The sequence below is a fragment of the Rhinolophus sinicus genome, chromosome 6 (assembly GCF_057876585.1).
Source record: "Rhinolophus sinicus isolate RSI-liver-muscle chromosome 6, RSI-T2T, whole genome shotgun sequence".
NCBI lineage: Eukaryota > Metazoa > Chordata > Mammalia > Chiroptera > Rhinolophidae > Rhinolophus > Rhinolophus sinicus.
The window spans coordinates 45,514,151-45,529,097 of NC_142506.1; the positions used below are offsets into that span (position 1 = coordinate 45,514,151).

General features: G+C 45.0%; 1 protein-coding gene across 5 annotated transcripts in view; it reads right to left on the minus strand.

The window, feature by feature from the left end:
• Positions 1-14,947, minus strand: part of PCNX2 (pecanex 2) — a 240,533-nt gene that overhangs the window by 94,302 nt on the left and 131,284 nt on the right. For all 5 annotated transcript variants that reach the window (XR_012490740.2, XM_019712884.3, XM_074316661.2 and 2 more), the window contains one exon: positions 13,740-13,917. Coding sequence is in view for 4 of the 5 variants with exons in the window: in XM_019712884.3 (XP_019568443.3) it covers positions 13,740-13,917 (178 nt within the window). In the remaining variant the exon portion in view is untranslated. The remainder of the gene's footprint in view (positions 1-13,739; positions 13,918-14,947) is intronic.

Genomic DNA, 14,947 nt, shown 5'->3' on the forward strand with positions numbered 1-14,947 from the left:
ACTGAGTGTCCAAGAGCTGCCGAACAAAATCTAACTAAAGCATATTTTGAATATGCTTTGAAAAACAGGCCAAAAGAAGTATTTGAAGAAATACTGACCAAGAAATTTCCAAAATAATGACAGACACCAAGCCACAGATTCCAGATCAGATTTACACCAAGGAGGATCAATACCCAAACAAGCAAACAAATGAAGAAACAAATAACATCCAATCCTACAACAATTAGGCCCATCACAATCAAACTTCTGGAAACAAAAGATGAAGATAAAATCTTGAAGGCAGAAAAAAGAAAAAAACACCACAAAAAAAACAAAAAAACAAAACAAGCAAAAAACACAGCACAGAGAAGAGAAAAAGTGAAAATTACAGACTTTCATCAAAAACCACGTAAGCCAGAAATAATGGAACGGCATTTTTAAAGTGCAAGGTTGGGGAGGGGGCTGTCAATATAGAATTCTATACCCAGTGAAAATATCTTTAAAAAATAAAAGAGAAATACTTTCTCAGGCAAGCAAAACTAACAGAATTCATTGCCAATAGACCTGTACCACAAGACTTGTTCAAGGAAGTTATTAGGTAGGAGAAATATGATGTAGGTTGGAAACCTAGATGTACACAAAGAAACAGAGCATCAGAAATGGAGAAAATGGGAGTACAATTTTTCTTATTTTCAATTGCTCTAAAAGAGCAATTTTGATCTAAAGCAAAAATAGTAACAATGCACTATGTATTTATAGAATATATGAAAATAAAATGCAGGACAGTAGCACAAAAGATGGGAAGGAGGAAACTGTTGAAATTCCTTACACTACACATGTTGTGGTAGAATATTATCTGAAGGTCGATTCTGATTAAAGTTTTAATTTTTAATGTTAACAGCAATGACTTTAAAAAAAATGAGGCATAAATAATAAGTCCATAGAAGAAAATGGGATGAAAGAGTGGTTCAATGTTTTGCCTGCTCCTCTTCCTCCATTGCTCTAAGTAGCTGCCCGCTCTAGAAGCCCACATAGTATTTGGCTTATAACTTCACATCACATGGAAAGCAGTACAGCATCCTGGTAACAAGGATGGGATGGGCTTTGGAGTTACACAGACCTGGCTTGTCTCAGCCCTGCCTCTCACTAGCTGTGTGATGTTGGACAAGCTTCACTCCATTGAGATTCTCATCTGCAAAGCATGTATGGTAATGGTGCCAGTTTCAGAAATTTATGGTGAAGATGAAATGAAACACTGCATGTTAACGTTTTAGCTTAGGACTCAGCATAGAAGTGCTCAATAAATATAGGTTACTTTACTTAATGCACTTATGATATTGTTTGAGAAGTGTTCTTCGCGTCTTTCTCTCCCACACCCTCCATCGGAGTGCACACTCACGGGTGGCCCGACCTGATGTTACTTCTAGTTGTCCACTTATTTCCAGATAAGTGGTGCGGGTGCATAATGGGTGCAAGTACGATATTGTTTTCCAGAAAGTGAAACAATGAGTGAAGAAAAGCCTCAGGTATTTTCCCAACTCATCAAGTGATAGAACCATGTGTTCAATGGACTTTTTCTCGTTACTTCCTGATTCTCATTTACGTGCCAGATCATTGCCATGGTCACTGATTTTCCTGATAAGAGAGGTATTTACCCTCTTTCTCCCTGGATGTTTTAAACTTATATAGTAACCATCTCAGTCTTATCAACAGCCTTTCTTCAACTGAGGCAGAAGCACCATGGTTTGGTCCATTCAAAGTACTTCCAAAACTGGTAGCTCAAGGAAAGAAAGGACGGGAAGGTCAGTGACCTCACAGAGCTTGTCCTAAATCTGAGCACCTGGTAGAGCACAGGATTTGGAATCTGCAGGTTCCCATATGAACATCCTGTCGAACCAGAAGCCTCCAGCCAGTAAAGGATGTCAAGTGCCAGTGGTCAGCCTCATAAGGGCTCTTAGTTACTGAGTAAGGGAGGTTTTCAAAATTCTTTCAGTGAAGAGAGTCTGGAGTTGTCACCTCTCCTGAACTCCCAGAAGCCACTCAAATAGCTGTTCTGTGCCTCAAACACACATCACTTTCCCGTTCTGCAGAGTCACGGAGCGGCTCCTCAATTTTCGGCCGTGATGAAGGCACACCACCACTGTCCTGACGGGAGGGGTGTGACGTTCCGCCAGTGAGCAGTCTCCTTCCATAGAGAAAGTGGTGGACTTTTAAACAACATGGGAGCCACAAATACCTCTCTGACATAGTAGCAGGGACACATTAGACTATGCAGATGTTTGAACAACATCCTACATTCATATATTTAGGATAACACACTTTTGCATGAGACTAATGGGGGAAATGAAGAAAAAAGGGCATAACTCTTTCATCCCAGGCTAACAGTCCCCGTGGGGAGGAAAGCCTGATTGCCGCTATAGAGGGGCTGTTGGCGTTCCTTCCTGCCGTATGTCCCTTCCAGGAGATGAATTACAGCAATGTGTGTGGTTTGAGTTAAGGGGAACTCATCTCTGGTGTGTGGGTGCTGTACTTGGGAGTGGAAGATACAGAAGTTGATACCTTGGGTTATAAATCTTGACTAAAGGATGTTCGGGGCTGCCCAGGCACTCCCGGCCAGTGACATGACACCGTAAAGAGTGAAGTCATGGTTGGGCCACATGTAATGGGCTGGCCAGCTGGATGCATCAGCTTGTCACCGTGGGGCAGATAAATCTACAGTGAGAAGCAGGCTGTGTCCTACCCCTCTCAGCTTTGCCAGAGGGGCCTGGCTGACGGTAGGACACAGAGCACACAGTCGCAGGGCAGCAGCCAGCTCTGCTGCTCATGTGCGGACTTCCCCGCTGTGAACAGGAAGGCAGGCAGCGGTGAGGCAGCTAAACAAGATTGATGAGAAGCCAAGAAAATCCAAACACACACCATGAAAAGCCCGAGGAGGGACCTCTAAGTGACCCATATGCTCAATCTGAAACGCCCTCCTCCCATGCTCCCCTGCCCTGTGAGTCACCATCTCTCCAGAATAATAAAATGTCATCCAGCCACCACATCCAAGCTAAGACTTCATTTCTCAAAAACCAGTTTTCCCATGTCTGCACTTGCAACTGAACTCAATGGCTGTGTATGAGGAATCACGGTGACTCTGCATTTTGTTCGATGCTGCAGGTGGCAGGAAATGAATAAGCACAGCCGCGGGCCGGGCCTACCACTCAAGGGGTTTCCAATTTTCTTGGGAACACAGACACACTGGACTATGGTCTTTGTTTCTGGACACAGTACTGAGCTTGTGAAATTCTCTCCTGTGCCATCCTTGGTGGCAGCAAGTGAACGTGTATCCCTGAGAGCCAGGTGTGCCATGTTCTTGCAGGCGCTTCACGAACCTTCTGCAAACCATTCTTTACTCCTGTGCTTGGGCAGACTGAGAACAGGACCAAGTGTGGCCCTGTGAGTGACTCTGGGTAAGTCACTGCATAGTCAGCATAAGAGAGCACCATTCAATGTTCCACAGTGGTTTATGTATACCTACTGTGTGCCTGAGTCTGTTCTGGGTATTGGGACATAGCAGTACACAAATCAGGCCCTTGTGGAACGTAATACTAGCAGGGAAGACAACGACGTGAGATACAAGCCAATGACAAAGCACGTTAGAAGGTGATGAATGGCTAACAGGCAAAAACTGTGCAGTAGAAAAGGACTAGGAGGCTGGGCGGAGGGTGGAGGAGGGCAGGGTGCAATGTGGAACTGGGTGGAAGGTCTGCCGCAGAAGCCGAGCTCCCAGCCAAGCCATGAAAGAGCTGATGTGATGAGCCCAGTGGATTTCTGGAGGGGAGAACTTTCAGAGAGGGCAACACAGAGCGAGGGTTCTAGAGTGTGGAGGAATTGCATGGACAGCCGGATTCCACATGGGAAGATGAGAGGAGGTCAGAGTAGTGATGGCAAGCCAGCTGTTGTTGGTCCGTCTGGAAGCCAGTGCAAGCGATGCTGGCTTTGACCTTGTAGGAAGTGGGGAGCCATTTCAGGGTTCTGAGCAGGGACAAGATCTGGATTGGGTTTTAAAAGAAATACTTGCGGGACTTCCAGTTTCTGATCCAACATGAAAAGAGATTAGAAGTCACTCCCATTTTTATAAGAAGAAAAGGCTGGACAAACTGAAAATCAACGACTCTTCTTAACCATCAGATGACTTACATCGCAGAAAAACCTCCACGCTGGAATTTGGAGAGCCAGGGGTCCAGAGTCAGTGAGACCTGCCCACCCGGGGCAGAAGTTCTGGAGCCATGAACTGGTGGGGATTCTTATGTGGTGATTCTAATCTATTGCTGGAGTGTGAGAGTGTGGACTAGCACGAGACTGAGAAAGTCCTGAGCCCCACAGTCTTAGCAACCCCCCCCCCCCTGCACTTCCATGGGATTTGCCTCCAGAACCTCCAGTAGTTCTCATGGAGAAGAGCCAGGAAAGACCCCCTCCTGGGTCCGGCAGGGGGAGGGAAGACAACCACAGTGAAACACAATGGCCCACCCTGAAGGGTAAAGGGCTTTGCCTGGCCTTATCCCAGTTAGAAGAAGAGTTCCTTCTACTCCAGCTTATCTCACCCAAGGGAGGAACAAACACAGGCAACAGGGTCAGGGTTTCGAGGAACTAGACAGAGAATGCTTCTGCGGGGAAGGAACTAGAGTGCATGGGTGGGGGCGGGGACTACATCATTCCAGAAGCTCTTAGGAAGGTCACAGCCCTGAAACACAGGTCCGAAAAAGGACTGAGATCTAATTGGGAGAGAAAAGAATATGCCCCCTCCCTTCTACCTTAGCCAGCACACCACAAGGATGCAAGACACCCAATTACAGCTGAAATAGCTGCAAGACACAAGCTCTCAGGAGGAGTTTTCAGGGAAGCCAAAAATCAAGCGGAGACAAAGCAAGGACACTAGAAAGATCGAAGCCTCTGGGACCTATGCAAACATTAAACACAGTTGAACTCTTAATAAAATCAACATAAATACCCACAGCAAAGGCCTGTTTACCTCAGTTTCTATTGCCTGATACATGTCCAGCTTTCAACCCAAAATTAACAGCAAGCAGAAAGGCAAGAAAAAAACAGTCTGAAGAGGCAAAGCAAGCATCAGAATCAGACTCAGATATGACACACATGTTGGAATAATCCGACGGGACTTAGAAACAACTATGACTGAGGTGTTGATAGCCCTAATGGAAAAAGTAGACAACTTGCAAGAACAGATGGATAATGTAAACAAAGAATGGAAACGTGAAGAAACTATCAAAAGGAAATGAAAGAGATTAGAAACACTGTAACAGAAATAGGAATGCCTTTAATTGGCTCATCAGTAGACTGGACAGTCAAGAAAAGAATCAGTGAGTTGGAAGGTATGTCAATAGAAATTTCCCTAACTGAAAGGCAAAATAAAACACCAAAATAAAAACAGAACATCCAAGAACTGTGGGACAATCTCCGAAAGTCTAACATATGCTCACTTGTGATACCAGAGGAAGAGACAATGGAGCAGAAGAAACATTTGAATAATAACTAAGAATTTGCAAAATTAATGACAGACACCAAAACACAAATCCACAGAACTCAAAGAACCCCAAGCAAGACTGAACACACACACACACACACACACACACACACACACACACACACACACACACCCTAGGCATATCAAATTCAAAAACTCAAGGAGTGTGAGTTAAGTATGGACTTTACTTAATAATAACTGACCAATTCTGTTCATTAATTGTGACAAACGCACTATACTAATATATGCATAATAGGGGCACCTGAGCCTCGAGTGTGAGGGAACTCTGTACTATCTTCACATCTTACTGCAGTAAACTCAGGTGAGAGGTAATGATGCTAGGACCAAAATGGCACCAGTGGAGGTGGGGAAATTGAGAAGACACTGGGTATACTTTCAAAGGTTTATCTCTGAGTAAGGAACTGAGAAAGCAATCAGAATTTCAGAGTCCTTGATGAGCTAGTGTAACTCTTTGGTATTTGTAACTTTCCTGTCTCCCCCACTAGACTAAGCTCTAAGAGGGCATTCCTGCCAAAGCATCTCAATTCCTCAGACAGCTAAGGAGCGAGTAGTGCTGATACCTAGTAGTCACTAAATAATAACAGTTGAATCAAATTATCTGTATGATGAGATACTGCAGGTCTCCTTACTTCTGATTGGGCAGAATACTGATCAGTACCGAAAAATACTGATAACTCAACACTAAAGCAAATGTAACTCTCTCCTCCTTACCTTACTAGAGGAGGCACTTTCTTTTTAAAATCCACCTAATTAACTGTCAGATTGACATTTATATTTGCACTGTAAAACTTAGTGATGAATTCTATAACGCAATAAACACTCAAGACCGGGAGGTCATTTTTTAATTCATTTGTATGCTCCTGCTCAATTCCACTACGTGAGTCCAATGTTTAACAAGAAGTGGTTATGCCTATTGCCGAAACTGTTTATAACACTTTTACTTGTCATTATAATGACTTTTCACTTCAATTAAATATTATATAAACAGACAGAACAGAAGTGCACATGAAAGAAACTTGCTTCTATGACAATAAAGTTGAATGCGGAAGAGCTGATGAGGGCAAGTCCCTAAACATAAGCTGTGGACTTGGGTGTGACTGCGCAGAGATCTGGGAACAGAGGAGATGTGAGCTGCTCTCAGACTGCTTCACAGGTAACTTGAACTTCTCACTTCAAGTAGAACGTAAGAAACAGAAACAGAAACTGAACACCCTGGAAAACACATTACGGGCCTGTTTCATGCAATGAGACCTTAGAGCCCTCATTCAGTAGATTCGTACTCAAAGGCATGGTCTGTTCTCCTTCAAAAGACTGGTAATGAGAGTTCATGTACAAGTCTTAAGCCATTATAAAATTATAAAGATAAGAATGTAGGTATCATTTATTTCCTGCTTAATTTGTTCAATGAACCAACCAACCACCTGCCAGATTTAGGTGGAGATGAAGTTTCCAATGCACCGTGATTCTTCTCCTACTCACCCCCGTTCTCCTCTTCTCTGTCACCGCTTCTCTCACCCACACTGGGAAATGACAAGCGGCCCCGGTTCGTGACCGATAGATTCCCTACAGAACACTGCAGGCGACTTAACGGTTTGCTCGGAGCAGAGTTCGTTACTTCACTTCCCTGAAGACAGGCCGCTGTGGGGTGTGAAGAGCCCGCCAGGCGCTAGGGACTGATGCGATAATCACCCCGTAATAGCAGTCAGTCTGGTCTTGTAGGGAGGAAGCTATGACAGGACCTTACTGACCATTCCAGAATTGTGAAAATGACCAATAAACCTGACAAGTCCCTTCTTCAACTCAGTAGGGGAAGTCAGCTAAAAATAAACTGGAAGTGGAAAATGGAGCATCAGTCAACATTATTTAGCCAAAATGACTAATTAGTCCACATAAGGACCCTGTGAGAGACGTGGGTGCACATGTCACCATCCGGAAACTCAGAGGAGGCAGAGGGAAGGCACGCTGAGAGAGAAAACGACATTTGTGTCCGTGATCTCCTGGCCCGGGATGCTGGAGAACTGTTCTGGTAGTAGGTATCAAGCCCCGTATATTACATTGAGAGATGGTGGCACTAAATAAACACTGTACACTGGCCTGTCACATCACACATATGTAGCATGTTTATTCCTGGCAAAGGCAGTGGACGAAACCTTTTATACATAACGAGAACATCATGTCTAAAGTCATCCACCTCTTCTAGGCCAATAAAGTATCAACAGCCCTAACGTGCTTGGGATGGTGAAGCTTTCTATTACAGACAGCTTCACTGAATAGCCTGCTGAGAGTTCTCCAAAATGCCCACACTGACATACACTGACATGTGGCCAATGCATGTCATCAGTCGGCTACACACTGGCAGGGCTCACTGTACCCGGAGCAGTGCAGCGGGACGGGAGCCCAGACAGGACTAAGCAGGGGCCCTGACCGCCGAGAACCGCCCTGAACAGTGCCAGCCCCCTGTGCCACGCCAGCAGTCCCAGCGCTGAGCTCTCCATTGCTAATCCAGTGTCCACTTTTCCGTCTTGGCTTTTGATCTCTGTGAAGCCTCTGAGAGTGTCGACCAGTCCCTCGTTCCTGAACCGTTTCCTTTCTTGCTTCCCATCACACTGAACTTTATCTAGTTTCATGGGTCACTTTTCAATCGCTTCCTGCATCTTCCTCTTCTGCCTGTCTTGTAAATGCTGTTCATTCTTGTTAGAAGCAATAGAAGTCCTTTGGAAAGATTCTCTTTTGAGGCCCTTTCATGTACATCTGGTCGACCCAGCAATTGCTATCAGAAGTGTGTTTCTGAAGTGCTCATCACAGCTGGACGTTGGTTGTGATCTCTGTGAAGTCGAATGCAGTGGCATCTGACACTGCACGTCTGCTCTCCTTCTCCTCCCTCCCTGACTTGCAGTTCAGGTAGGACTCAGGATGGGCAAGACGTCCAGGTCTCACTAACTAGAGGACATGCATCCCTCTCGAACCTGAACCTTGTTCATCAATGAACACACGACACAAATGAGACTCTCCTCTAGGATGTCAGCTGAAACAATAAGGAAAGATGCTTTCTCTTCTTTCTGGGATTATTAGCTGTAAGAATGCTACAAATCTAGAACTGCTAGTGACCAGTCACACCATGTGGATACAGCCAATCTAAGAATGAAGCCAGCAGAGGAGAGACAGAGAGATAAAAACAGAATTTCAATGCTGTAATTTAAGCTTCTGAATCATCCAATCAGTTATGTGAACTATTAAATTCCCTTTTTATATTAAGCCAGTTTCATTTTGGTTTCTGGAATTTGTGAACACAGAAGTCCCAATTACAGAAAAAAAAAAAAGGAAACAAACTAAATGGCTATCAATAGAGAAATGGCTAGTCAAATTATGGATGTGCTGTGGAATTCTATGCAGGCATCAAAAGGAAGAGGCAATGTTACATCATGGAAGTTCTCTAAGAGATAGTGAGAAAAATAGGGAAGCATAACATGTAAAGAATAATCCTATCTATTTTATATGTGTGTGTGTGTAGTGTGCGTGTGTGTGTGTGTGTGTGTGTGTGTGTGTGCAAATACTTAGGAAAACAGAATGGAACGAATTATTCTGAAATGTTCACAATGGTTATCCTTAAAGAGGAGTTAAGGAGTGAGGGATGTGTATAAAAATAGACTTTCTCTATAGTTTACCATTGTTATCTAATTTCATTGCAGTGAGCATACATTTATGTATTAGTTATGCAAATTAAGATATTAAAATGGGAAAAAGTCCTGTTCCACAGGTCTTTACTTTGGGTCCTCATCACTGCTCATTCCACAATTCAACACATCAAAAATCAACACTCTTTTCCCCAAAAACTTCTTTCTCTTTTTCCCTTACTCTGGTTACTGACACCACCTCGTCCCCAGAGCCCTGGATCTGAGAGCGCCCCCAGCATGCCTCTGCCTGCCACAGTGCATGTCCCCCAACATCCTAACCATCGCTAACTGTGACCAGCTCCCGAATGTGTCCCATCTCTGCCCTCACTTCTGCAGTTCGAGTTCTCTGCCACGGCCACCTCCCTTATCAGATTTGACTATAATTATCTCTTGACCTGTCTGCCTTCTTTCCAGATTCCCAGGCAGAGGAGGCAGCCTCAGAGAGAGTCCTGCGCTACCAGTTTACAATGTGAGACCTCAGGACAACAGACTTAACTTCTGTGCCACGAAGCTATTGTGGAAAGGAGCAGGCCCACGTGTGCAGAGCGCCTGGCCCGCGGAAGGGCCAAAGGGGGATCTGCCGTCGTTCTTATGATTAGTCCTCTTTGTGCCCTAGTACCGTGCCTGGCACAATAAATAATCATTTCAGTGAATGAAGTATTTTAAACAAACACTTCTGTAAAAGTGTGCATTCCCTCAAAAGTGGTTCATTTTTAAGACTTTCCACCTGTATACAGAAAACAAAGAAAATGCCATTTAGAAACTGGTTTCAAATAACTCAAACACTAATTGCAGTCTTCCGTAACACAGCCACTGGCCATGGCTCTGGTGCAATTATTCATACAGCTTTATATCAAAACAACCTCCCCCATTAATTTTAATTTCCTAAATAAAAAAAGTGCTAGTACCCATATTGAACTAATGGCCTGCAGGATTTCATGCTTAATGTGTCCTGGAAATTATCCTCTGGCAGCAATTTTTCAAGTCCTGCTTCTACAACTAAAAATTACTAAAAATTTCAGAACAAGATGGTTTCTAAGAACTTTTTCAGGACCAGTGGGAGAGCACGAAAGCAGCTTTGTCACCCTTGTTCCTATTACAACCTAATATTACTTGCAACCAAGTATCTTCACCTGGAACGTGTCTGAATGTCCCCCAAAGACCTAGGCATACTAGAAATGTCACAATTAATGACATTAATTAATTCTTGAAAGTGAAGAATGACTAAGGGCGCAGAAGAAAGAGAGAAAAGAGATTGAGAGAACGGGGGATGGGGAAGGATGGCCTGCCTTCTTAAAGGCAATGAGCCCCTTGGGGTGTGTGTTTGGGGTGTCACACCTCTCAGGATGGGCTGTGCAGGGGCCCTTCTTCCCCTCTGCTTGTCCCTCCCCCCCCTCCCGCCACGTGCCCTGGATGCCATCCACTAGGAACGTCCAGACCTCCCTCCATGCTAATCATGGGCCGCATTCATCTTTCCCGTTAGGCTCTGACCCTAGAACTCGTTTCCCATTTCCACCAGGTCTGGCAGACTGAAGAGACCAGCCAGCATGCATCTTCGAGACCTCAGGGGGTTTGGTGATGCTGGGCGGCAGAGAACCACACACAGGCAGGGCCCTCCGGAAGCCATCGACTCCATTCTCTGGCCCCCTGGTGCTTTGATCTCACTCTGTAGATCATCTTTCCGACAGTGTCTCTCCTTTCTTTCTACCATAAAGCCTGGAGGATTAGGGACAGCGGACTTATAATAACAACGAGTCCTATATTCACACAGTGCCTTTTCCCAAGGACACTGGATGCCCTTCCAGTGGCTTCCATTAGTCGTCAGCCCTTCCGTGATGTGGGCTGCAGGCTCACTCACAAGGGCTCTCTAGTTAGCGGAACAGGAGCGGGCAGGGGAGGCTGAGGGATTTCCACAGTGGTCAGACGAGAGCGTGTGTCATAAGCAGGGCTCTGACGAGTCTACAGAACAAAGAAAATTGCATACTGTGCAATGAGTAAATCTGAGGAGTAGAGCTGCCTGCAAGAACAATCTTAGAGGTTTCCAGAAAGCCTCTAGCAAATGCATTAGTACTGACCGTGTTTTAAAAGACGTATTAAAATGGGGTGGAGGAACAGAAAGCACCAGCTGGGATTTGCAGGCGGGATCTTTCCAGGGAGCATTCGCTGGGGGCTTCCTCCCGGCCACCACCGTCTTGGCACTAATTTCTACTGGCTTTTGTCCCCAGGAAGATGTCAAATGCCATCTCTTTCTTTAACTACATTTGTTTTTGTCAGGGAACCAGATCTTGTTCCTCATTCCAGAAAACATACTGCTGCCAGCCCTTTCAAGATGAAGGGCGAGCGGGCATGAGGAGGAGAGAGGGACGTGTTAGGGCTCACTCACCACACCCTCTGCTGATCTCTCTAGCTTTTGTCTCATTGGCCTTTTGTTGTTGTTTTAGACTCAGCTATTACCTCCAGCCTAAAAGCGGACACCCAAGGTGTATGTGTTAATGCTCCCTCAATTAGAGAAAGTAAGAACCTGCCACCACGGTTCCATTTGAAATTTCTAGTGCTTTAATTGGTGTTTCAAAAGGTTATGGCAATAAACGTCAAACGCCTGCAGCAACCAAGTTTCTACGGGTTTAGTTTCAGACTATGTCCCGTCAGGCCCCACATTCATGCACAACACGCACCCAGTGTCCCTGTGACAAGAAGAATGAACAACCGCTCCGAGTCACCCCTTTCTGTCCCCCACAAGCCTCTCTGTGGACGCCATGGCCAGCCACATGTTTGCAGCACTGGCCTTTCAGCTGACCAGTAGGCAGCCCAGCAGGGACAGGCAGCCTGTGTTCCTGCAGACGAATGTCACTGTCCCTATGGCACATGGAGGACCATTTAGAAGCCGTGCTGTTAAGACATTACCAGAGAGACGCTCACACTCCCTGCCACGCTACACAGGATAGGCCTGTCCCTTTACAGGATGATTCTGAGTTCAGGGTGGAAAGCCGGCCACGCTCCTCCACATACTAACAGTAGGTGACTTCTTTTTTACTGCGATGGCTTTAAAAATGCTGCCAGGTATTTGGACAGCACATTTTACTTAAAGGTCTATCATAGGTATGTTCATGAACCCTCTCAACACCCAGCTAAGCCTGGCGTCATTACTTCTGTGGTAAAAGAAACAGGTTCAGAAAGGAATACAAACATCACCTTGTCAAAATACGCAGAATGGCAGGGTCAGGAATTCAGCCCAACCCAGCACAGTGGCATCTGTTACACACTCCTAGCCCTGCGAGCAGTAACATGATTTACAATGACCTCATACGTGCTTGAAAGGTCACAAGATGTCATTTTACTTTTATTATGTGAGATAATGGCAATTTATACTTCATGAAGGAAAACAGGGCATGTGAGGAAGCCTGTGATTTGAACCGTCAGAAAAATTGGTAAGTTTATCAAGACCGAACAGAAGTCAGAGAACATGTTTCTGGGTAAAGGAGCAAGGCCCAGGTTCCGGAATCCGTGGGGAAAATGGGGCAAGCTGTGGAAGGACGAGTAAGGAGCAAATGACAAGTGACACGAGGAGGACGTGGACAACTGAAAAACCAGTGCTCAACCGGAGCTATAACAGGAAACACGTACGCAGTGACTGGGTGATCTTACTTTTGGAGTTTCTTCAGAATACTCTGAGAGTTTTGAACTTGTTACCTAAAACAAGCAGATCGAAAGCCAGTAAAAGGATAAAAAATAGAAAAATTAATAGAACTGATTCCAAAATAAGGTAAGAAAATAAGTTTAGGAGGGCAAAAAACTTAAGCTTTAAAAATGATGAAACGAGAGGGGAAGTTGTGGGTTAAGTCGATCTCAGGAAGGGCGGAAAACTGAGCACATGAGGAAGCCGGACGCGAGGAGCTGTGGTGTCACTTGGCTTATGGTGTCACTTGCCAAGAGTTACTCACAATTCCTTCTCATTTCTGTTTACAAACCCAGGCTTATACACTCAGATGAGTACCCAGAGGGCTCTACCCCCCTCATGTTAGACACTAGATACCACTGCATACATTTGCCCGAATTGTGATTCGGATTTCCCATTGCCCATGTTCGACTTTACAACAGGTGAAATCTTGACCTGAGACAAGCTAAGGGAATGGAAAGGCACCCGGGGACCGGGTTCTTGGCACCTGGTCTCAAGTTCACCTCCAGAGGCAGAATGCTAGATTTAAAAAAAAAAAGGCTGGTTGCTAATCTTTAATTCAGAGCATTTGAGATCTACAGAAGTTCTATAATGAGATTGTTAGCAGAGACAAATATCATAAAATTTCAAGCAACATTAACAGCTAATTCATATTAATTAGTGGTTTTTGGCAAATAACATGCACATTGACATTTCATGGGGAATGTTCCCCAAATGGCAGCCAGAGTGTAACATGCATATGTAATTCAATTTCATTTCATGCTATAATTTTTTAAGAAGAAAATGTTTACAACTCTTAAAACATTTGATAAGAAATGCACCTTTTAAATTTTAAAATGAGGAAAATAGCCAATAAACTTGCCTTGCTGAACAAAATGGACATCACGAAGAAATCCAGTAAGAAGCTCTCGGAAATATCTTTGTAGTCAAAACGGAAGAAGATTACAGTGACGCTCAAGTGAATGTACTGGTGAGCTGGGTTACAGAAAGATGTCCGCAAAAGCTTCATGCCGGCCAGCGTCACCAGAAAAATGTCCCAGCTGTGAGAAAGCAAAGAAAGGAGAGTGATCAATGGCGGTGTGCAAACTACTGGGTGAGTGACACTACCTAACGTTTTTGGAGCATTTACTGTGCATCCTGCACTTTGCAGGCACAAAAAGCCAAAGTGGGGGGCTCTATGAGTACCCTCGTTTGACAGAATAAACTGGTTCTCAGAACTTGGATTGAAACCCAGTGCAAGGGACTCCTGAGTACAGACTCTGCCACTAGAGGAGGCTCCTTTCCACCATATGCTTTGCACTGTCCCGTCCTTCGGCAAGGACGCAGCACTCCCTTGGGGCTCCTGTGAAGGACTGCTGCAGTGACAGCTTCCATGGAGAGCTTGACGGCGAGTGAGAATCAGACAGCACGCTGCCCCTGCGAGGTCTGTGCAGTGCATGCCTCTTGTTATAAAAGAATCTTCCTGAAGCAGTGATGTAATCATAGTCAGTATTAAATTGTGAAAAGAGGAAAAGAACCCGTATCTTAATAATGTCATTGTTACTGTTTTTACATTTTAACTTCCAATGTTTCTCAGCATGTGTCATCCCAGCGAGCATAAGCGTTCTGGTCTCCCTTTTTTTCTGCTGAAAATTCTATCATCCACATTTTCTTCCCAAGGCACAGACCTTTTCAGTTAAGAAGCTGACCAAAACAGTCTGGCAAAGACAGACCAGGACACCGCTTTGCACCCTGAACTCCTGAAAGCCCCTGTTCAGGGGGCGGGGTTAGTAACCATGTAGGGAACGTGCGCTGTGTGTGCAATTGTACCAGACGGAGAGGTCAGCGGGGAGCCACCAATGTACCGTGAGAGTGACGGCCTGACAGGGCATCCACCTGCTTGAGGGGTCTGTCTTTCTGCAGGACGGCTTTGCATATATTACTAGGTCCTCCCATTCCCCCAATTATAATATCCTCTTTGGGAACTCAAAAGGAACACAGAGGTGGGAATACTTTGCAGACAATGGTTGCACTTGAAAGAAAGAGGCTGAATACAGAAAACTGGGGCCATGCCTCAATTTCCCCGAGCCT